The 23,095-nt window shown below is 35.0% G+C and overlaps 2 protein-coding genes and 1 long non-coding RNA gene across 3 annotated transcripts; 2 read left to right on the top strand and 1 right to left on the bottom strand.

Moving 5' to 3' along the window:
• Positions 1–2,233: 2,233 nt before the first annotated feature.
• Positions 2,234–14,576, bottom strand: LOC100372010 (zinc transporter ZIP9-like). The gene is made up of 7 exons (XM_002732931.4): positions 14,388–14,576; positions 8,492–8,597; positions 5,838–6,032; positions 5,309–5,389; positions 3,592–3,677; positions 3,315–3,449; positions 2,234–3,041 (listed from the first exon to the last, which is right to left on the bottom strand). Exons 1-7 carry the CDS (start codon positions 14,481–14,483, stop codon positions 2,787–2,789), a joined length of 954 nt encoding a protein of 317 aa, XP_002732977.1. The 5' UTR covers positions 14,484–14,576; the 3' UTR covers positions 2,234–2,786.
• Positions 14,577–14,638: 62 nt separating this feature from the next.
• LOC100371860 (enhancer of rudimentary homolog) lies at positions 14,639–20,024 on the top strand. The gene is made up of 4 exons (XM_006814225.3): positions 14,639–14,718; positions 16,101–16,188; positions 18,848–18,968; positions 19,702–20,024. Exons 1-4 carry the CDS (start codon positions 14,716–14,718, stop codon positions 19,793–19,795), a joined length of 306 nt encoding a protein of 101 aa, XP_006814288.1. The 5' UTR covers positions 14,639–14,715; the 3' UTR covers positions 19,796–20,024.
• A 2,065-nt stretch (positions 20,025–22,089) lies between these two features.
• LOC146748075 (uncharacterized) lies at positions 22,090–23,095 on the top strand. Its single transcript, XR_014931048.1, has 2 exons — positions 22,090–22,424; positions 22,918–23,095. It is a non-coding gene; the product is annotated as an uncharacterized LOC146748075 (long non-coding RNA).

Raw genomic sequence — 23,095 nt, 5'->3', positions numbered from 1 at the left:
TATGCCACTCTACAGCTTAGCTATGATGCGAGTAATATCTCATTATCTGAAAATATCTAGCCTAGAACCCTACCCAGCCCTACACTCGTCGTATGCCACTCTACAGCTTAGCTACGATGCGAGTAATATCTCATTGTCTGAAAACATCTAGCCTAGAACTCTACCCAGCCCTACACTCGTCGTATGCCACTCTACAGCCTAGCTACGATGCTAGTAATATCTCATTATCTGAAAACATCTAGCCTAGAACTCTACCCAGCCCTACACTCGTCGTATGCCACTGTACAGCCTAGCTACGATGCTAGTAATATCTCATTGTCTGAAAACTTCTAGCCTAGAACTCTACCCAGCCCTACACTCGTCGTATGCCACTCTACAGCCTAGCTACGATACTAGTAATATCTCATTGTCTGAAAACATCTAGCCTAGAACTCTACCCAGACCTACACTCGTCGTATGCCACTCTACAGCTTAGCTACGATGCGAGTAATATCTCATTATCTGAAAACATCTAGCCTAGAACTCTACCCAGCCCTACACTCGTCGTATGCCACTCTACAGCTTAGCTACGATGCTAGTAATATCTCATTGTCTGAAAACTTCTAGCCTAGAACTCTACCCAGCCCTACACTCGTCGTATGCCACTCTACAGCTTAGCTACGATGCGAGTAATATCTCATTGTCTGAAAACTTCTAGCCTAGAACTCTACCCAGCCCTACACTCGTCGTATGCCACTCTACAGCCTAGCTATGATGCTAGTAATATCTCATTGTCTGAAAACATCTAGCCTAGAACTCTACCCAGCCCTACACTCGTTGTATGCCACTCTACAGCCTAGCTACGATGCTAGTAATATCTCATTATCTGAAAACATCTAGCCTAGAACTCTACCCAGCCCTACACTCGTCGTATGCCACTCTACAGCCTAGCTACGATGCTAGTAATATCTCATTGTCTGAAAACATCTAGCCTAGAACTCTACCCAGACCTACACTCGTCGTATGCCACTCTACAGCTTAGCTACGATGCAAGTAATATCTCATTATCTGAAAACATCTAGCCTAGAACCCTACCCAGCCCTACACTCGTCGTATGCCACTCTACAGCTTAGCTACGATGCGAGTAATATCTCATTATCTGAAAACATCTAGCCTAGAACCCTACCCAGCCCTACACTCGTCGTATGCCACTCTACAGCTTAGCTACGATGCAAGTAATATCTCATTGCCTGAAAACATCGAGCCTAGAACCCTACCCAGCCCTACACTCATCGTATGCCACTCTACAGCTTAGCTATGATGCGAGTAATATCTCATTATCTGAAAACATCTAGCCTAGAACCCTACCCAGCCCTACACTCGTCGTATGCCACTCTACAGCTTAGCTACGATGTGAGTAATATCTCATTGTCTGAAAACATCTAGCCTAGAACTCTACCCAGCCCTACACTCGTCGTATGCCACTCTACAGCCTAGCTACGATACTAGTAATATCTCATTGTCTGAAAACATCTAGCCTAGAACTCTACCCAGACCTACACTTGTCGTATGCCACTCTACAGCTTAGCTACGATGCGAGTAATATCTCATTATCTGAAAACATCTAGCCTAGAACTCTACCCAGCCCTACACTCGTCGTATGCCACTCTACAGCTTAGCTACGATGCTAGTAATATCTCATTGTATGAAAACATCTAGCCTAGAACTCTACCCAGCCCTACACTTGTCGTATAACACTCTACAGCCTAGCTACGATGTGAGTAATATCTCATTGTCTGAAAACGTCTAGTCTCGTACTCTATGCAGCACTGCACTCGTCGTATGCAACTCTACAGCTTAGCTACGATGCTAGTAATATCTCATTGTATGAAAACATCTAGTCTAGAATCTATCCAGCACTACACTCGACTTGTCATGTCACTCTATGGCCTAGCTACGATGCTAGTAATATCTCATTGTCTGAAAACATCTAGTCTAGATTCTATGGAGCACTACACTTGTCATGTCACTCTATAGCCTAGCTACAATGCTAGTAATATCTCATTGTCTGAATAGATTTAGCATAGAATCTATGCAGCATTTCAATTGAGGGCAAAAACGAGAAATAACAAAATCCTCAATTTCAAAAACTCACTCATTGAACAAGCTCATAGTGAATGAGCATTTAATATTTAAAAAAATGGATGTAGATAAAATTTTAAGAAAATATGAATTTACAATAAAATACCAAGTATACATTTTGTTAGAGACTATTTTATTAAGCCAACCCAGTACCCACCATAGAATTGCTTATTCAGCAATAAATCAATCATTACACATAAATAAAAGTGCCTACACATAGTGTACTCTGGTGTAAAATAATTAAACGATACATTTTCAACAGATTTTGATATGATTACAAATAAAATATATAATGTATATAGTCGTACAATTTAAACTACAAAGTGAATTATAAGTATTTTAGTACATTTACATTACAGGTTAAATGGTGGTCACTTTGACTCAATGTAATATATTACAGTAAAACTATGTCTTGTACACAACACTAACATACAGGTAGTTTAAAATGCAACTTATTCAAGTTACAAATGTGTTGTCTAATACCAAAACATTTTGGCAACTGTGACATCACTTCCTGTCATTTGTATCTAGTTTCATGATGCATCAATGTCTTCAAGAAAACATCACAAACAACAAAGACGTTCCACCATCTTGTGATATCTTTCAGATAATGAAATACAATTCTGTACAAAAATAGCTGTATTTTATGCAAATCCATGATAATTTTAGTGATGATGATTGAGAGATAAGACCAATGGAGCCAGACACCCTAAAACTAACGAAAATAATTCAATTTTTGTGAAACCAACAGGTTTTGGTTCTCCAATACTTTCTTGATCAGCACCAGTACTATCATGCGAGTGTCCCATAGCAACAATTTCGGGTAAAACATGCACTGTAGCAACGTACAAAAACGTTCCAGCTGAAAACAACATAGTGATGCCTGTGGCATTTATCGTTTCTAATGCCTCCCTTGTGCCCTGCAAGAAGAAAACAATGGTTGGTGTGTCAATACACAAATTTGCAATTATATCATTCATTGTTGTACATTGTTCTGCTCATCAGCAGATCAATATTTGATGTATGGCAGGGTGAGGAATCCTCAATTCTTATTAAACTTATGTTTCTTAAATGTAAATACATCCAAGACACACACATGATTTAACCCTATACTAATATTAGGAATTAATATATCCACAGTGGTATTTTGGGGATTAGGAAATATTAGAAACTGGTACATGTAAGACACTCACCTGATTCAGGCCTATGTATGTAAATATTGCACCCAATGGAGCGGCTAATGCAAAGATAAACAGATGCAATCTTATTTTATTTCTTGGAAAATTTTCAGATAATAGAAATGTGACCAAACCAAAAGCAGCAGGTGCCTATAATACAATACAATAGAAGAGCAAAGTGATGAGTTGTTTTATCTAATATTTAATGTTTTAAAGAGAAGAACATCAATATTTTCTTTTAATTAGTTACCTATATTTTACTATTCAGTGAAGCAAAACATGTCAATCTTACCTTGTGAAGCATTATTGCTATAAACACAATCATTTCCACATCAGGTCTAGCTGTCTTAGCTGCTGCACCCATAGCAATACCGTCAGCTGTAGCAATAGACAAATCAGTTAGAAGCAAATCAAATATTACTGTCGTCTCTAATGTATTTTATCACAAAAACCATATTCCATATCTATGTGACCATCTTGCTATTATAAAGGCATTATATTCGGTAGGACACACTCACTGTGGACCTTAGTTTCTCGATGGAATTTTTCTGTACTTAATTAAGAAGAGAATATTAATGTGACACAGTCCTAAAGTGTATGTGAAATGCCCACCCACATATTTCCCATTTTAGATTTGTGCTCCACTGAAATGGACAGTTGTGGATTTTGTTGTTGAAAATGATTACCTGTATCCAAGTAAATTTGAGATATTTCCAGATTTCCGAAATTAAAGTGCACCACCAAATGCCAAAATATTTGAGCTGTACTTTTATACCACTGCGTCATTCAACATACTTTTAACAATAAACATTTTTCAGTCAGCGTTTTTTTACCTATTTTTTTGTTTGGTTTTCACAACAAACATTTATGATGGTTAAACATTGTATTGTGGGCGGGTGCAGTAATACGTATAGCCACAGTGTAAGTATTTACATGTCTCCTAACAATCTGCAGGTGCGACGTCAGTGGACGAAAGCCGTGAAAGCAACAAGAAAACGTTGGGATGGACCTTCTACTTACACAGTCATATGCAGTGTCCATTTTACCTTTGATTCTTTTATAGAACAGATGTCCTGATTTATGAAAGAACAACTAAATTTTAAAGACAAGCACCAAAGACCTAAACCTGGTGCAATAGCAACACTTTTTAAAGAACAAGATTCTGGACCAAACCATGTTTACCATGGCGGATTTCAGTAGAGAGAGACACTTTTTGAATAAGTGTTTCAAATGATTTGATATTTTTGCGATCCTGAATATCGCTTTATGAAAACCATTTAGTTAGTATTATGCAAGAGGTTGGAATAATTTTGATAGTGACTCAAAAATGTTGACCAAACAGGAAATTGTTTTCAATTACATCGGCTAAAATTTTGTGAATTGATTGGTGATTGGGGTTGAATAACGACTTCACCCCCCTGATCTTTACCTGCAGCTTGATCTGCTTAATAATTTATGGAATAAGAATCCAGGCTTGGGCTGACAATGTGTTTCAACAGAGTAATTTTTAATATGTCATAATTATGACGATCACGTTGACCAGTTATGCAATAACGAACAAATTTCACATGTAACTTGATAAACTTGTGTTTTCATTATGGTTCATTCTTCCTCAACGAACAAGTAAATGAGTGGCAATTTACTCAAAGATGAGAAAATTGTACAAGAAATGTGCCTTATTTACACGTATCGGCAATGCAAGCTGTCCAGCAAGTTTCCCTACATTTGTCATCAGGAGTATTTCTGTATGCAAATGGGAGCAAATTATTTTAATTGTTTTAAAATACAGAAAAATATAATTAATTAATAATATTGATGTACCAATAAATGATTTCAGGCGAGAAAGTAGCGTGCATTTCACAGGCACTTTAAGGATCCCAGAGAAATGTATCACTGTTACTGAGTTCAATCAGTGAATTTTTTACAGACACAAATTCTCCCAAGTTCTTGAAATTTGTCTACCAATTTTTGTGAGAACAAAATCAAGCAATCCATCACATATTACAGACCTGCTGCATGTACAACTAATCCTAGTGTGGCTGTTATTTTACTTCTACCAGTGCTGGTCCTGTTGCTGTTTTCACTGTCACCTTGAAAGAACATGGAAAACATATAAATTCTCAAGACAGTAGACATAGGTTACTGTGTCACTGTACTACTTAATTGTGACCAGCAATTAGTTTAAAATGTGTCAAAGTTTGCAGCAATCCTAACTGAAATCCTACATTTTAAAATTCTGCAAACAGAGAAAGTACATAATGTATATCAGAGAAATAATTCAATTGACTTCAGATTTAACACATCACCATCTAGCCTCCATGGAAAATCAAAATGAGGGGAACAAACTTCTAGCAATGTAATTAGAAATCATTATTATTTGATGAAGACAAGAGAGGTCTTTGTTCATTACATACAAATTGAAACAGACATGGGGAAAAATGCAAAATAATTACCCAACTAGTATGCAGTGACACAACCTGTCAAATTTTTAGTTCTGGGAAGAGGCTACCATAAATTAACAACCTAGTCAGCTCTCACCTTGTGCTGAATGCAAATGAGCCCCTCCAATCTGATCCACCAATAACATAAATACGAATCCTATGACAAGTGCGAAACCAATATATACATGTAAATACTCTTCCTCATGTTCATGTTCATGTCCATGTCCATGTTCATGTACAGCACCCTCTTTGGCCACTTCTTCTGCAATAGCTTTTTCAACAACATGTGAATCTAAAAAAAATTATCAAAATGAAATACATGTAGTACAAGAATACACAATGACACAATGTAGCAATTGCTGTTATTAATTCCTACTGGATAGTTTAGGGTATCAAAAGAAGACAGAGCTGTTTTGATGTTTTCAGTAACTATTGTAAAACATTTTCTTTTTAACATATTATTTTAGCTTAATTTGTAATTTTGCTAATTCAAAGATGATACTAATTTAAAGGATAGTATATCCTCACACTCGGATTGGTAAGTTAATTCATGGCATTTTAAGGTGTTTTTTAAATGACACAGATCAAAAACAAACTTGGGCTGGGTGCTCATGAATAATGATAGTGTTACAAGTATAAAGTAAAACAACAATCATACCAGTGCTTTGACAGTGATGAATTTTTCAAACTGAAATATAATTAAATTTAGTTGGTAAAAATATGGATGTTATTTCCACAAAGTATAGTGATGAATTCAATTCAATCAATAATTACACTATTACACAATTCAAATATGATTTTAGCTATTATGCATATCACATTTTCAAGGGGTTGCCTGTTTGTAATTAAATTAATAACATTAGGGTCATATCCAGGCAAGCAGCAAAATTACAAACATGTACATTTATTTAAATATCGTACATGTATTTTCCTCTAGTTACATTACAAGCTAGGATAGTTATAAATGTTCAATGTGCAGCTGTGACATTATAATAATATTAATAAACAATTTATTGAAAAAGTATTCTCATTTGGGATCTAGATAAAAATACAATAAATTTTGAGCAAACAGCACAAAAATAAATAAATAAAAATCAAACTGTTTTATTTGATGTCTTGGTTTCAAAAAATTGAAAAATTCCATTCTAAGATAATTGTATTTAGCATGACATTCAAACTTATTTGGTTGTCCTTACAGTATAGACTTCTTTCTGTCTTTCAACATTATTGAATTGATTGTTGTGTTATTATTAAATGTTTCCAAATTCAATATGTTGCTCATGTTTAGTACTTTCAAGGATAGACACCGAGTTTTTAATTTGTTTGGAATCTAAAATTTTTCCCAAGTTTGAAGGCTTTATTATAACCCTTTGAATGCCAAAGCCAGCTTCAGGACCATCCACAAAAAATGTTTACACATAAAATGCCAATTATGTTGCTCAAAAACAAGCAATCTCATATTTTGTTTTTTTGATCCAAAATTAAGATTGAATTCAGTTAAATTCATAGAAAATGTGAACAAATTCACCCAAATTTGGTTGGCCCTCAAAGGTTTAATGATGTTTTGTAGTTAACTTCAAGGAGATATTCACAAAACTTATATACATGTGTAATACTTTAATTTGACCATATTTCAGAGTAGAAATACAGTAGAAATAACTGGGTCAAACATTTTTGATTGGCATGTTTGTCTCAGACAATGAGAATAGTAACTGACTAGTGATGACATAAAGTAGGGATGCTCTCAGTAAGTCCACTTGTTTATTAGTTACCGTACTGCCAATTACTAACAATACTCATCTACCTTTCCATGTACCTGCCAATCACTCTCAAAAAGTTGTTGTGCTTCAGTGCGAAAAAATTGAGTGGAACCGATTATTCTACTGGTATTACCCAGAACCCCAGATATTGTTGTGTACCTGGTGGGTAATATCGTTATTTTACTTCTGGGGGTAGATCGGCAGATCGGTAGATCGGCAGATCAGCAGATGGCAAATACCCATTTTGTCAAAATTAGACAAATCTCTAATTTAAACAATGGTGCAGGTAATTGTCAGTGATAATAAACAAGTGGCTTAGCTAGAAGCAGTCCTTCCATTTATAGTTCAAGATGGTTTAATATGTAAAACTTGATTTTTTTTAACATGTGTGCTCAGTATAAGTGTTCTCCACCATGTGTTTTAGATAGGTGGCCCTTCCATTAAGTACTAGTACTATTATTACAGCCGCCTAGTTACTGTTGATACCCGCCCACCAATGTACATTCGGCTGAAATGATTTGTAAAATTAAAGCTTGCAGTATTCTTCAAGGCCAAAACAAGAGTAGTTGCCCAACCCTTTATTTCACTATTGTTTCAAGCGTTGGGATATACAATGTCCGCTGGAAGTCTGCAAGCAGTTATCATATGTATTCATGGCAATAGTACAGTAAAAGTGTGAACAGCATTCATTCATTGCTTGAATGCTTACTGTGCACAACTACAATAGTTTAGTATTTTTAGTACCCCCGGTAATTGTGTTCCGATCATGAAAGTAGGAAGTCAATATGAATGAAATATATATACAGAAAAAATAAACAAATATATTAGCTGTATTTACAACGTTTTCATCATGAAACAGCATGGGGGGGAAGGCAAATTGATGTCCTCTTGGCCACCACTGATAGCGCTGTAACGACTTAGCATCCAAGTTGTATAGGGAAATTCTGAGCATTTATGTACTGAATTTGGAAAAGTTGTAATAAATGATTACCTGGACGGTGTTGATACAGAGCATGAACTCCTTCTGGTATGATAACAGCTAGCGCCGTACCCACTAGTAGACCAGCACCAAGCACAGTCACCAAACGAAGCTTTTCCTACAAATAATAACAGTAATGGTCAATAAACAGAAACAAAAAATGTTACAGAGTCTGGGTAAATAATAGAAGTGTCTATGGTTAAAATAATTTTTAAATTAGCGAATTTGCCAATATGGTATACTTAATCATCTATAAGTAATACCGGTACATTTCTTTATCCATATAATTGTTGAAAAACAAGATAATTTCCCAAATTCCTTTGGTGTTTATACTAAACTGATGATGGTCTTAATCCGAAATTTTAAAATGAAGCAAAAAGACAACCACAATACTTTGATCAATAATAAAATCACCATCTTTGATTAAAATAGAGGCCACAGTTTGTTAAACATACCCTTGTAGCTACAGTGGGTTACTGAGAGAGAATAAAAGGATTAATTCACTTTGACACTGTTGAAAAATTGTGACAGTGAAAACAATACAGCAGAAATATGTCTTTGGTAAATGTAAAATAATTCCCCTCAGCATTGACCAGTCATTGTCAAAATCTTTCGACTAATACTAACAATTAATCTTTTTAAATCAAGAATTTCTCTTAATTTACAAATACAGTATGGTATAAGGTATTGATGACAATACAAAGGAAAATGGTAATGCTCCATTTCCAGTCTAAATTCCAGAAAATATTGTACAACATAAAAATAAGTAAGATATATGAAACAAGGAAGCAAATAAGAAAATTAGAAATGACTTAATTATTACATAAACCATTTTATCCATTTATATTTAATTCACAGCATTTGGGCAGCATTTGATTTACTACAGTACATTGTGTGATCATGTTTAAGCCTGTATACAGTTGTATGATTACTGATGAAGATTTCAATGCAACAGTTGTGTCAGCTGGGATATAAAATGATGAATGGGCATCAATTACAGCAAGGCATTGTGGGAAGAAATCGCAAATCTCATAGTTACATGTACAACCAATAAATACCATGGTAACTACTTTACATCTGTAGCACCAATAAATTGAATATTGTGATCATGTAATTGATAGACAAACAATAATTGTCATTATCAAAATAAAAAACTTCTATTACAAATGTACAGAAAGCATCATCTGTGTTTGCTTTCATTACAAATCAATGTAAATATATTAAAATATTAATAACTTAAATTAAATAACAAGGACTGACAGTTAAACACACATTTAGACCACAGATAAAACAAAAGACCATATTTCCCTATTACTCTTTCAAAAGAAGTTCATGTAAACAAAAAATTGTACTTTTTGTATACATGTATTGGGTTATTGGAATACACAACTGTACAACATATTTTGACTATAGACACACCTCCATCGTTTATGTAAGTGACAGTAATAGAGTACAAATGGTAAAATCAAAAGTTGCCATATGGGTAAAGTACATTGCAGATTATTAAATGCATCCACAGGTCAGCTGAGTGTAGCTTTACTGTGGAATACTTTATTTTTGTGTTTTGTATGGAATTTATTTTCACTGATTTTTGATGAGTTGAATACGAAATATATAAAAAAAAAGTATATTTGCTGGATTTTATTTTCACGGAATCATCCCTTCAGCAAAAATAAATTCCAAGCGAAAATAAAGTATTCCACAGTATTATAACAAAAGAGATTAGGTAAACAATTATATTGTCAGTGTTTATTATTTTGTAGGACATTCTGCATTGCTGGTACGATTTGTTACCAATTAGAATTTACCAATAACCTTATTGAAACATTGATGATGTCATTGCTGTAATACCAGAGTATTACTGTGGTATTACTTCATTAATTTATTCTTGTTTATAATCCAGAAATGAGGATTCAAACAAAGTAGGTCAATGGCGTTTCATTATCAGGGATTGGAATTAACATTTTTTCTTGGGACATAATGTTGAATAGGTTTAGAATTTGAAGCCAAGTATATTGTGAAAACATAAAAATCATTTTGTGAAGGACAACCCATACTTTGTTATTTCAGTATATCAGTTGGGGAGACATTTTATAAAGACATTTTATTTTTGCAAAATCACAACATTTTGTAGTACCGGTAGTGAAGATTTCATCAAATTGCACGAAAATTGAGCCAAGCGGTGTGTGGGACAGTGTGTCCTCTGAGCGAGACTGAGCCATTTTGCTACAGCACTGACAAAACTGGATTTTAAATGATGCAACCAGAAATAGTGTTTTTGATGCGGCAATGATAGGATTAAAAAAGCAATTTATAGAAATACAAATTTGTCTTTCTTTAAAACATCAAAACATACTGTACCCGGTAATTGTGAAAATAAGCCATAGATTTATTGTGTTATTTGTACATACTAAATGGCACCAAATGCAACCCAGAGTCCTCTAAAAATGCTAACCAATGCTAAAGGAGGGCACTCAACTATCATTCTCTCCTCCCCCAATGTATGTGTACAAAGTCACTATTTTAGCTCCTTGTCCCGAAAGGTCACTACCGGTACTTATGCATAATCTGCAAATCCTATACACATGCAATCTCCTACAGTATGACAAAATACACACAAGTACATGTATCTCAACATTTTTTAAACTTCAACTGGTCTCGACGGGAAACAAATTTCAGATTTACACATTTTAGCCACATTAAAATTGCATCAAGGACATGAAGATTTTCATTTAGCAGTTATAATGGTAAAGCTAGTTATGTACATAAATTATGAGACTGTTCAACATTTGATTAGTCAGGTATGGGCAATACTAAACTGCAAAAACACTTGTATTGTTGCTAGTACAATTCATGAACTTTGGATAAAATTGCAGAAAAGCCAACCAGGTACAAATATTATCAAATAGACATAATTTAAAGATTACTGAATATCAAAACTTGATCAAATGTTGTTAAAGACATTTAATTGCTAGTTTCATCAAATTTAGAATTTTTTTTTAGATACACAAGAACAATTTTCACAATACTATCTCTACAGGGACATTTTAGATATACTGACCTGAAAATTGAAGTAATTTAACCATCATGGCATATAAATTTATGGGTATTTTGGTTTTATCTGATCAGGTACTATTTCATACATATATTGCATTTTATATGTTATTTTTATTTTTAATATTTTTATTTCATTTCAAATTCCAAATTAGAAATGCAAAACTTTCTACACAGTTTGAATACATTTTGTTATTATTATAACGTCTAAAAACTGAATACAACAAGCTCAGAGCTGCATAGGCATGAAATTGAATGCTGCTCGACTCCAGTTGACAAAAGCCCTGGATAAGTCAAAAAAATTAAATTTATTCACATTCATAATACAATATATCTAGTGTACAAGCTCCAATCTTGGACACTGTAGATGTATTTCTGTATCTGAAGCACATATTATATATAAAGTCATGTCACCAGCTGTGCATAAACCAGTGCATAATCAGTATGAGTATGTGTCATATTTGTGCAGATGTTACCAGTACCGTGAACCTAAAAATGAATAAATCCATTAAATTGACAAAAAAATATCATTAATAACAGCCTCACAACATGTACATTTCAGGGTTCTCCCCAGAAAAAATGCATAGCGCCGGGGCTAATTTGCATAATAATTTGCATATCATTTACATATCTTTCCTTCATTGATTAACAGAACTTATTTACAATTATGAATATTAGTGAGCTCAGTCACAGGGCAAATATTTTTTTTAATGGAATCAACACATTATGTTTCACAATTTAGAAGAGTTTGAAACATTCTCGAAATACAAATGCTACAGATTAAAAACAAACACAAATACATTATTGTTGCAATTTAATTGTTTTGTAAAACGTTGAAGGAAACGCATTCAAAACGTTAAGCCAGATTTATGTTCACGAATCTCATAATTTTATTCACTCCAAAAACATTCTCCTTCAAAAAATCGATCACGTAATTAATTGACGTATTGTTGTAATTTATTATTCGTACCATCAACTTCTAAAACGTTTACAATTACAGTAATGAGCGAACAAATAAAGCTTCAAAACGATCATCAAAGTTACGACGTGACATAACTTACTTGGCCATGTTATACACCAGTTATAGCAATAATTCCTCAACAAATTTTACTTCTTTTTTTTTATATGAAATGTAAGTAAAATCCGACTTATTTTTATCGGGAGCGATTATTTTTGATCGCTTGATCGCTTCGGTAAAAAAAAAAACAGACCCGCCATGATGTTTGTGAAACATTAGCATGTGTCCTTTGACCCGATGGGTCAAGAATTCCATTAACCAATCAAAATGCCGCATGCTAATGCCGGTAGAACCCGAAGTTTTCCGAATGGTAGTGATCATAAAAATTACATTGCGGAAGTAAAGCGATGTCGTAGCACGATGTGTTGGCATCAATTTCAATTGAAAACTGCATGACAGCTTTCGAAAGAGGTGATTTGCAATTTTTAAAAGGTAAATTAGGTCTTGAAAGAAGAGTTTTTACATGATTCGCAATGATAACAGTTCAAATGTATTTTACTAAATCACGCAATAAACACGTTGTTTTTTTCTTGAGTAGCGTGAACTGATCGTGAACTCCAATTTGACCATGTTATATCGAGGTGGAATTGATTTTGAAATAATTTTAGCTTTCAATCTAAAGACTGTGTCTATCGCAGAAAGTATTTACTTACAAACAAAGAGGTGCTAATTCCACAAATTTGACTAGCCGCTACGTATCGTGCGACTAGGTCTATTGTTTATAAATTATAATCCACGACTGGCAGGATGCGTGTCGGTCGGTACGTAATTATACCAACAATCAGACAATAGTCCTCGTCGGAAGCATTTCCGTGGTGGTCACTAATTTTGAGTGACGGTCGGGGCCGACCGGCGTGGCGAACAAAGCTTTTTCACATCTGATATTGGCATGTCAAATATGAAATCAAGCGCCGAGGTGGGAACACATAGCGCCGAGGTCCCAAGTGAAGCGCCGAGATTCACAGGTATAGCGCCGCGGACCTCGGCGCTAAAAAGCCCTGGGGAGAACCCTGCATTTTATGAGTGAATGTAAACGTGGATGCTGTCAAATGGAATCCATCCTCAATCTAGTGATTTTATCCCCACATTGAAATCTTCTACTCTACTGGGAAGATTATCTGGGTTCTTTTAATATGCACACAGGTGCAGCACACTTGGCAATCAGTATTATATATATCATCACTGTTGTTTTTATTATATAATGTTTGCTGGTCATGCCCACAGAAAGTATAATCGATTATAGTGTTTGGTGAACAGTCGTCAACAGGAATTGAACATAGAACTTCAATGATGAGATGTAAAACATGATAACTACTTTACTCTGCATATACAGACTTTTTTGCAATCACGCTATAAATCTGGCAATACAGCATAAATTCTGGTGATTATACTCAACCATATATATATATATTTGTTACAAAGACACTGATATAGTATTTCCTCACAAGTCATTCAATATTATTAGTATTCTTCAATTTTCTAAAATAGTTTTACGATTATATTACATAGAAATGCCAGAATATTTGGTGAAATTAAAAATTTTACAGATATAAACTAGAAATAGTATTAGAAAAAAATATAATTAATACAACGTTTCTTTTTATATGAAATCATCCCTTGTTTTTGGTAAGAGTGATACTTTTCCAGTTACATGAATAATTTATAGAAATTACCTTAGTGTTTACAATATATGTATAATTGCAAACTTTATAAGCCTCGTATAAGGGTGCATGTTTTCACTTTCATCGTTTATAGTATTATACAAACATGGACACATAGTAAATAAAAGACGTATTTTTGTGGATTTCCCACATGCCACGTTGATGTGGTACTTACCTCGGAAAGATTAATTGCCAGCGGGATTGAACCAGCAAGGTAGCATCCAATCAGCATGGCTAACGACAGGAGCACAAGTCTCCAAAAATCATCCATCTTTTCTTAAAGTCAGGAAGAAATTGATACTGCTAGTGCTACGTACACTGTTGAAAACATCAGTAAGAATCGTACACCGGATCGGAAGTGAAATAAAAGATTAACTTTGACCTGCGCATTGACCCTGCGTGGAGTAGGAAAATAAAGACAAATTGGTGGCGCTGTTCATATTGAGGAACGCGTTTGCATTCATTTTGCTTGCTTGTGGTTTCGTCTAGTAGTTCGGATCAAAATGGTAAAGTAAAACGTTATTGTAGTTCGTTCTTTTCTATGAATGTTGTGTATAGTGCCCAAAACATATATGCTCGTTTTGTGCTGTTTGACGTCACGGAAGTGCCTGTTACAAAACAATGTATTCATTCAAACTACCGAACGTAGTTTTTATTTTGGATTTGCTCAAGTTGAGGCTTGGATAGCGCCATGTTTGTTTCATACATTCGAGTTTCAACAAATCAACCTTTCTCGAAGTCTCAGTTCCAGAGTATTTGTTGGTACAGAAAACAAAATACTTCCTTGTTATTGTATGCACGTACACCGGCTGCAAACGGCATCTATAATGGTGTTCCGAATTATTTGACAAAACGCGTAATTTCTAGGATCTTTCTGCTAACAGCACTAAAACTTTAATCAAGTTCAACAAAAAATATTTACATAATCATTCAGAAAACCTGCAAGTAGTAGTTCAACTGTTTTGAGAAGTCACAATCTCATTCTGATTGGACCTGCCATGTATATGTAATATTCATTCATAAGCAGTGTTATCTAACGATAGTGAAGTCTAATGCAGATTATTCAAAATTATAATATTGTGTTCTGCCCGGTATTGAGATCAATGCAAAAACACTAAAACAAGAATGTGTGTTTTCAATGTTTCTAAAAGTTTGTCTGAATTATTTAAACAACAAACCCTTCATTCCACATTGAGAAATGCTTGTTATTTTCATCTAGAAAGTTACCTATGTAATTATTATGTATTAGTGTGTTTTCAGTCATTATTGTGGTTAATTCTTTCCAGTGTGTCATCTTTTATTTACAAAGCAAGGTCGTTATTTCATTTAGAACTTGTTCATTTGATTACAAGTCGTTTGGACCCCTCGCCGTTTGGACCCCAGGACGATTAGACCCCTCGACGGTATAACCGCTCGACGGTATAACCGCTCGACGGTATAACCGCTTGACGTCACACTTCTCAACATTTGCACCCAGCATTATTTGTCAAAAGTTGCAACATTTTACTGGATAAAACTAGAAGATACCTGACTTTGGCAACAGAATCGCGAATTCGGCGATCCCTCGATGGTTGAACCCCTCGTCATCACAAGCAACAACCACTTTACTGTATAAAATTAGTTGATAATAAAAAATTGGTAACAGAGTCGCAAATTACAGCGGATATCTTTTCTGATCGATGCCTGTACTGTACTGGTATAGTAGCTCTATCGATGAGGGTGAGATAACAACCTCTTACACCTTTACAACTCGCTGACCACCATTAAGGGCAAAATGGTTTATAATTCTATGTCCAAGCTAACATGGTCTGCCAAATTGGAATCAGATGACCTAGACAAAATATTTATTAACAGTCTACTTACATGACATCTTATTTCTTTTTTTCAGTCACACACAATCTTATTAGTGCAGCCTGGTAGAAAACCTGAAACGAGGACGTATTCTGATTATGAAACTGTCAATGAGTGCATGGAAGGTCAGTGAGGTTTATGTAACTGTATTGTAAATATCTGCAAGAAGTGCACCTACTCACAACTGAGTAAAGTAATTACAATGACAAGTGTATGATAACAAAAATAATGCACATATTTTAAACTTTCTCAATGTTGCAACTGCAAATGCATGAATACTATCAGTAAAGGCTTGCTAAACCAAACCTTTTGAAAGTTGTTCAGCATTTTATTCTCAAAGCAGATTTTAATCACTGAATTGAGTGTGCACTACTGTATTGCCAGTATAATTATTATGCCTTAATCACTGATAAGCTGATATCTTGGATATCTTTGTTGGATTGCTTTCAGAGTTTTGCAGTGTTCTCTGCAAAGTTGATGTCAAGCATAACAATTTGTCTAATTTGCATATTTATATTTGCAGCTACCGTAAAAACTTGATTAATTGGCGGTCCCTATTAATTCACGCACACCATTTTATTTTCGAATGCTAATTTTTAAATGTATCCTTTTAATTCGCAGGGTTCAAAAACATATTTGAAATTGTATCCTATTGTATTGTTCGCGGGCCAGAATAAAGTGGATAACTCAGAATATATTGCATGAAGACATTAAAATATACATTTTGAGTTGTTATGTTATCAGTACTTGGTGTAGCTGCATTCACAGATGATCTCCGTCATCACAGCCTTTCAGTTAGCAAGCAGTTTAGGTTCGGTAAAGATTTGACCTGAAAAAAATCTTTCCCCCACGACACTACAGATGTTGGGCAAGATTATTACTTAGTCGATAAATATCCATCGGTCTGCACATCGATTACGAATTTCCGTGATGGGAAGCTTAGTACAGGGCTTTTTCGTCGCTAGTCCACAGGGTTACATCGACCATGGATGTACATCCATGCATCGCCATGTGTCCGCCATTATTCTATTACATCATTTAAGTGAACCGCCCTATGGTGTGTAAATTGACGTTTTTGGTTGGTCAGGCGATTGACCTCGTGTCACATTTTCATTACACTGGATTCGGTAAAAAAACACAGAGTTAAGCGGTCATGTACGTTCTATAAATCTAACCTTGCACACATAATCTTGTACCGATGTATTTTTTGTCCAAGAAAGACGTTCCCTTTCATTTAACCCCCAGTTAACTCTTCGCGTCCATGGCATGGTATTTGTGAGAGTTGAAAGATTTTTTGAACAAATAACAAGTAACTATATTGATTTGCGTCAAGCTGGGTGGCCCGAATTTAAATATCAGTGCATGAACTCTGGAGGTCATTGCTCAATGCCGCACATAATTCAAACATGCGGTTGTTAGTACAATATTGTAAACAAATTTGCGTAATTAGAAAAGCAGTGCACTAAGTAAACGACGTTGATATATTCAAAACCAGTACAGAGTTGCATACAAGTTGCGTAATTACTGTACTGTAATTACTGGATATAATAACAATTTTACTAGATTGACACGCGGGGCAAGAAAGAAAAAGGTTGCTAAGGTAACGCGCCAGTTCAGTGCTTGACTTCGAGTCAAACTTCGGTCAACACACACTTGATGTCAGCATTGCCGCGCAGCAAATTTCGCAAAGAAGTACTTGAAGCTCAATTGCGCCTCGAAATGATATCGCTGATCACTCAGTTGTCGCAGCGTGTGTTGTCATGTCCATGATGCACCCCGTTTTGACTTTGGCTTGCTTTTCCTTCTAGTGCATGTTCTTGTTCACGTAAAATGCGACCTCTCATCAATGTATTAAACCACTTTGAATTTATACTTTGCATGATTATATTTGGTCAACGCGAAACATAATTTTTTCTAAACATTTTCTGAGACCATTTTTAAAAACCCGGGCTTCGTAATATCTGCCATAACATCGCCCGGGCGATGCCTAGAAAATATTAAAAAAAAGGCAGTGCAGTCAGATGGCTACTTTGTAGCCATGTGTTCATTGTTTGTTTGCGTACAGAGTGACGTTTGCCATTTCAATGTTTCATTTCAAGTGTAACATGGTGCGTGTTCTCTGCCCGAATATACGCCATGAATGTCGCTAGCCACGAGTCTCAGAAGCACTAAAACCATAGACCTTAAGGTCTATGCTAAAACAACGTCCTGTTATCGTGTTCATTGAAAAACAAAACAAATCACTAACGAATTTATGAAAACAGCTCCTTTTTTAACCGATCTAAAAGTACTCTTTTAATTCGCGCACCAAAAACCAATAATTTCTGTTTTAAAGCTATTAGTTCCCGCACTTGAAAAAATAATTATTTTTACTACCGCGAATTAATAGAGTTTTTACGGTAATCAGTTTCCCACAACAAACATTGTGGTGTATGTCAATATAACTCTTACTGTTATTGTGAATAAAATTAGTCAGGCTATCCATGGAGGTCTCCATGGGCTATCTATTTGCAATTAATTACAGATGAGATGGTATATTTTATGTTAGGCGTAATGGTACAATCAACATTGTCACCTGACGACATTGTTGTATTCACTGGCGCTTCTGCGATCATCTGTGTCAAATTGCACACATATCATATTGCACACAAAATTGTGCAATAAGCATCACTGATTGAATTTCAAGTGTCACAGAGTTAGCACACATTTTGTGCAGTCTTCTTGAATTCCAATTCACTCTATCTTAACTAGACTTTTAATAAATTACTTTTGATGACCTAGCAGGTGTGTGCAAGATATACGAGGAGCATTTGAAGAGAATGAACCCAAACAGTCCATCGATTACGTATGATATCAGTCAGTTGTTTGACTTCATTGACCAGCTTGCAGATCTTAGCTGTCTGGTGTAAGTAGCTCTGTATATAACTGTGTAACTCTTTATAATATTTTTACCTTGCTGACAATCATTAGTTGAACAGAAATGTGTATGAGTTGTCTTTGATGTCTCTTGCTTGAACTTTTTCTTGTGGCTACATAACTTATACTGATCTTTTATCTGATCTTTTTCTAACTTGTATCTTTTATTAACCACTTTAAGCTTGACCAAGTTTCAATTTTGGCATGTCCGTATGTTGGTAAAATTTCACTTAAAATTACCTGTTTCTTGCGGAGTACTTTCATCTTACCATATAAAGAAATGCGAATTCCAAATATGGAATGATTACGTGCGTAAGCATCCTCTAATTATAAAAACAAACATGGCTGCCACCAGGGTTTGACCAGACTCCACACAAAGAAGTTTGCTGATTCTGTTCTAAACTTTTTGGATTTCGGCATTCTCATGATGTATCCTTGGAAGGAAAAGCCAGTACGCCATTGCATTGACCTTCGCTGTGTGTCGGTCGATAACGCTGTACCAGTACTGTCTTTGTGCATACTTTGAGGTATCCTCGTAATGACCTAATATTATATTGTTATCAAATATATTGTTACCTTCACAAAATGTAAAGACTCATGAATTCTCTGATATATAATAATTCATCAGGTTGTGCACAAAATACTTAATTTAATCAACTAAATTTTTCAGAATGTGTGTCTTGTTCTACTCAACCAATTGTGTTGTGTTTTTTCCATTTCAGCTACCAGAAATCCACAAACACATATGCTCCTTACAACAAAGATTGGATCAAAGAAAAGATTTATGTACTGTTAAGAAAACAAGCTTCAAACTAAAGAAAAGATGCAAGATTTTCTGGGATATGGGGGTGCTTTTGGAATTTTTATTTAGTAATTTCTTAGTTTATTTAATTCAGGTATTGTTTTGTAGATTACCGTTATACATGTTATTTTTTCTATTCATTTTGGCTATTCATGGAGGCTTTCAGCAGGCAACTTATTAAAGGAGTCTCTTAAATTTGCTTTGTAGTATACAAACTACAGATTCAGTGCAAGGCATATGTGAGTTCTTCTGTTCTGTTCTGTTCTATATAAATGTACCAGTAGTTATAGGTTTAGTAGTGGTGTACAACTCAAGACACATTAAGTTCTTAAGAAAATAGCAGTTTAATACATGCATTCCTCAGTAAATTTTACTCAACAACAGAAATCTGCATGAACATTGATTATGTACTGCAACAAATTGAATTATTATCGATTGCAGGAATCAAAGACTTGTGGTTCTATTGCAGACTGCTATAAATTATAAAGGTTCTTGGGTCTTATGTTGACAACAAATCATGGTGTGTGATATACTAGGTAATTCTTCCCTCTTGTTGGAAACTGTCATGTTAAGCAATGACTTCATTTTAAACCTTTATAATCATGCTCCTATACTGTTGACATATATTTTATCTGAGAAATAAAGTTTTCACATAATCCATTGAGTTTATCTGGTTGTGCATGAATAGATGCTACTATAGTAAACAATTTGTGTGCCGAGGACTAGAGCTAATGTGGTGATGTATCACTATACACCTAGTGGTGAAAATAAGAATTCATCATTGCAAAGTATTTTTCAAATGACTCATTTGGGGCTAATCTTCACTGGCTCGGAAGGTTGTAAATGATTAGCTAGTTTGAATTTGCATAACAATACTGACAATGAACGTGCATTCAACGCCACAAGTTTTTTGTTTTTTTAACCAATCAGAATTCATCTTCCGAGCCAGTGCAGATCAGCCGCTCATTTGGAGTGAGAATATTTTCCAAGGCAGTACAGGATCACATCAACCTCAGCTTGTGTGTCTTTCAACAGTATACATTGGTATGGTGATATATACTATATTGCAGGAATTTACATACACTAAATGTCCAGCTTCCAAGTCTGACTTGTTCTCATTAATTGTCTTGAGACTTTTATACCGATCTTGTGAGACTGACAAAGATAAGAATAAACCATAAACTGGGTTTGCACTCGGCAGGTGGTGAAGCAGACACTTATTTGAATTAACATGTTGGTCATTTGCTTTTGGGCTACATGTTTCAAATTGCATCATGAATATTCCCAATTTGATCATTATGCAGATCCTGCCTGTTTGATCCACTTGTTACAATTTAGGTATGCAAATGTTATTTAAATTAGCTATAAATTCTAAATTGGTAAACAATCACATACATGTGTACTGCAGTCACAAGTGTTAAATGTTCTAGAAAGTGTTGACAGAACAAAATTCTTTCAAAAGAAATTCCCCAAATAGAAGGTTTGGGATGATGGGTTTTAAGATAAAATCATTGTATTTGGACTCTTGTGGATATAAATTCCTTAATTTCCAATGCAACAGTATACCATCACACAAGCAATAACCTAGCACAATGAGCAATTTAAAATAAAGGTCCATTTACTCTATAATTCAATGCATACCATGTAGCCAAGTTGTCAGAGACTACCTGCTATGGTTGATTTAGATTCAAACCACACCTTTGCCAACTTTTTCAATAGTTGAAAACTATTGTCAACTCGTATTGCACCCTGACTAAAGCTGCCTTGGCCAATGTGAAGGTCTGACTTGAACGGTTTACCAGTAAGTTACCAGTGTGTTAATTTATGTGATTTACAACTGGCATAATAAAAGATGAGTCAATTTATAACCATAATAACTAAGAATAGTATTAATTGCAAGTTCTCGAATGAATAGTATCAGGCTTGAACCCTCCCTACAGTGGATGCTGAAAGGAATATTTCTAGAAATACTGATAACAACATTTAGCAGCGATTCTTTCACAAGTGACAGGCTGTGCTTCTTGCATGAATATATTCACATACGGTTCTGGTTTCTGTGAGCAAATCTCTGCTTCAAGACTGCCATGCTGAATTTTGCTTGTTCCATTTTAATTGGTCTCCGTTCGTGCGTCCGTCCAGAGTCATATCTCAGAATACCTTGGACCAATTCCGTTCATTCTTTTCATGTGCCTAGTACTTTATTGGGGACATATGCACATGCAGTGGTTTAGCGATTCAATTCAAAATGGCCGACTGGCAGCCATCTTGATTTTTGAAAATGTTGTATTTTGGACCAATCTGATTAAAATCTGATGTAGTGTACGGGCTTTAATTATTTTGGCTATAAACTTATTTTAATTTTATGTTTTATTACTTTTGTTATTAATGCCTTTTTATTTTATTATTTTACTTTGATTTTGATTTTGTGATTTTTTTAAAATTCCGCCCTACATACATCTGAGCCGATGCCTATGTAACGAGATTTCAACGAGACCCACTGTCGACGATTTTAGTCAACGAATCACAGACCTTCTTCTATAGCGCACATGATGACGTCACTGGGCAGAGTCAGGTGGCAAACACACTCAAACATAAAATGGCGGATTATACCGACGTTAGGACCGAGAAGAACACGGCTTTTCGGTAAGTTTATCATTGTCAAATGCAACGAAAGTCATTTTTTTATGTTTATATTGTGGCTCGAATGGTTCGAGTTTGGATCGTTACTTTGCGTAGTTATTCTGGGAATGACGATTTTGTTTCCACCGGCTCGACCGAACATCGGTGTCTTTTACCAGTCGCTTGCCCTGGAGACGGGTGATGTTTTGTTGACGATCGGGTCAAAACCGTCTACGGTATTGAAGCCGTAGCTGTAAATATTCATCAAAATGTATCAACATTTTGTACATTATACAATAACTCTTTATTAAAGTAATTGAGCTGATTTGGACTGGAATAAAATATTTTTTATTTGGAACACATCGCAATTGATCAGGAAATATTTGTTTGCTCCAATTGTCTGCGTCGATGCCGTGGGCCGGTGACCGTTATACAATTTACAATTTGCATTGTTTACTATAGCTGTTTAGAGTGTTCTAATCATTACGATTTACTTATTTTTTTGCTTCCGTTCTAGATAATTATGCTCAGTGTTTGATGTAAAATTGAAGCGATGACTGAATAAACGAACCTTGGCTGGCGAAGATGTATCAGGAAGTGTACACATTTGTTGGAAGTGAACAAAATATTCAATGTAATGACAAAAATTGGAAAATGCTGTGGAATTTCTTTTGAAAATAAAAATATACTAGCAA

Source organism: Saccoglossus kowalevskii, chromosome 2, assembly GCF_978046115.1.
Source record: "Saccoglossus kowalevskii chromosome 2, keSacKowa6.1, whole genome shotgun sequence".
Taxonomy (NCBI): Eukaryota; Metazoa; Hemichordata; class Enteropneusta; family Harrimaniidae; genus Saccoglossus; species Saccoglossus kowalevskii.
The sequence above is the reverse complement of the archived record's forward strand: the minus strand, read 5'-3'. Positions and strand labels throughout refer to the sequence as shown.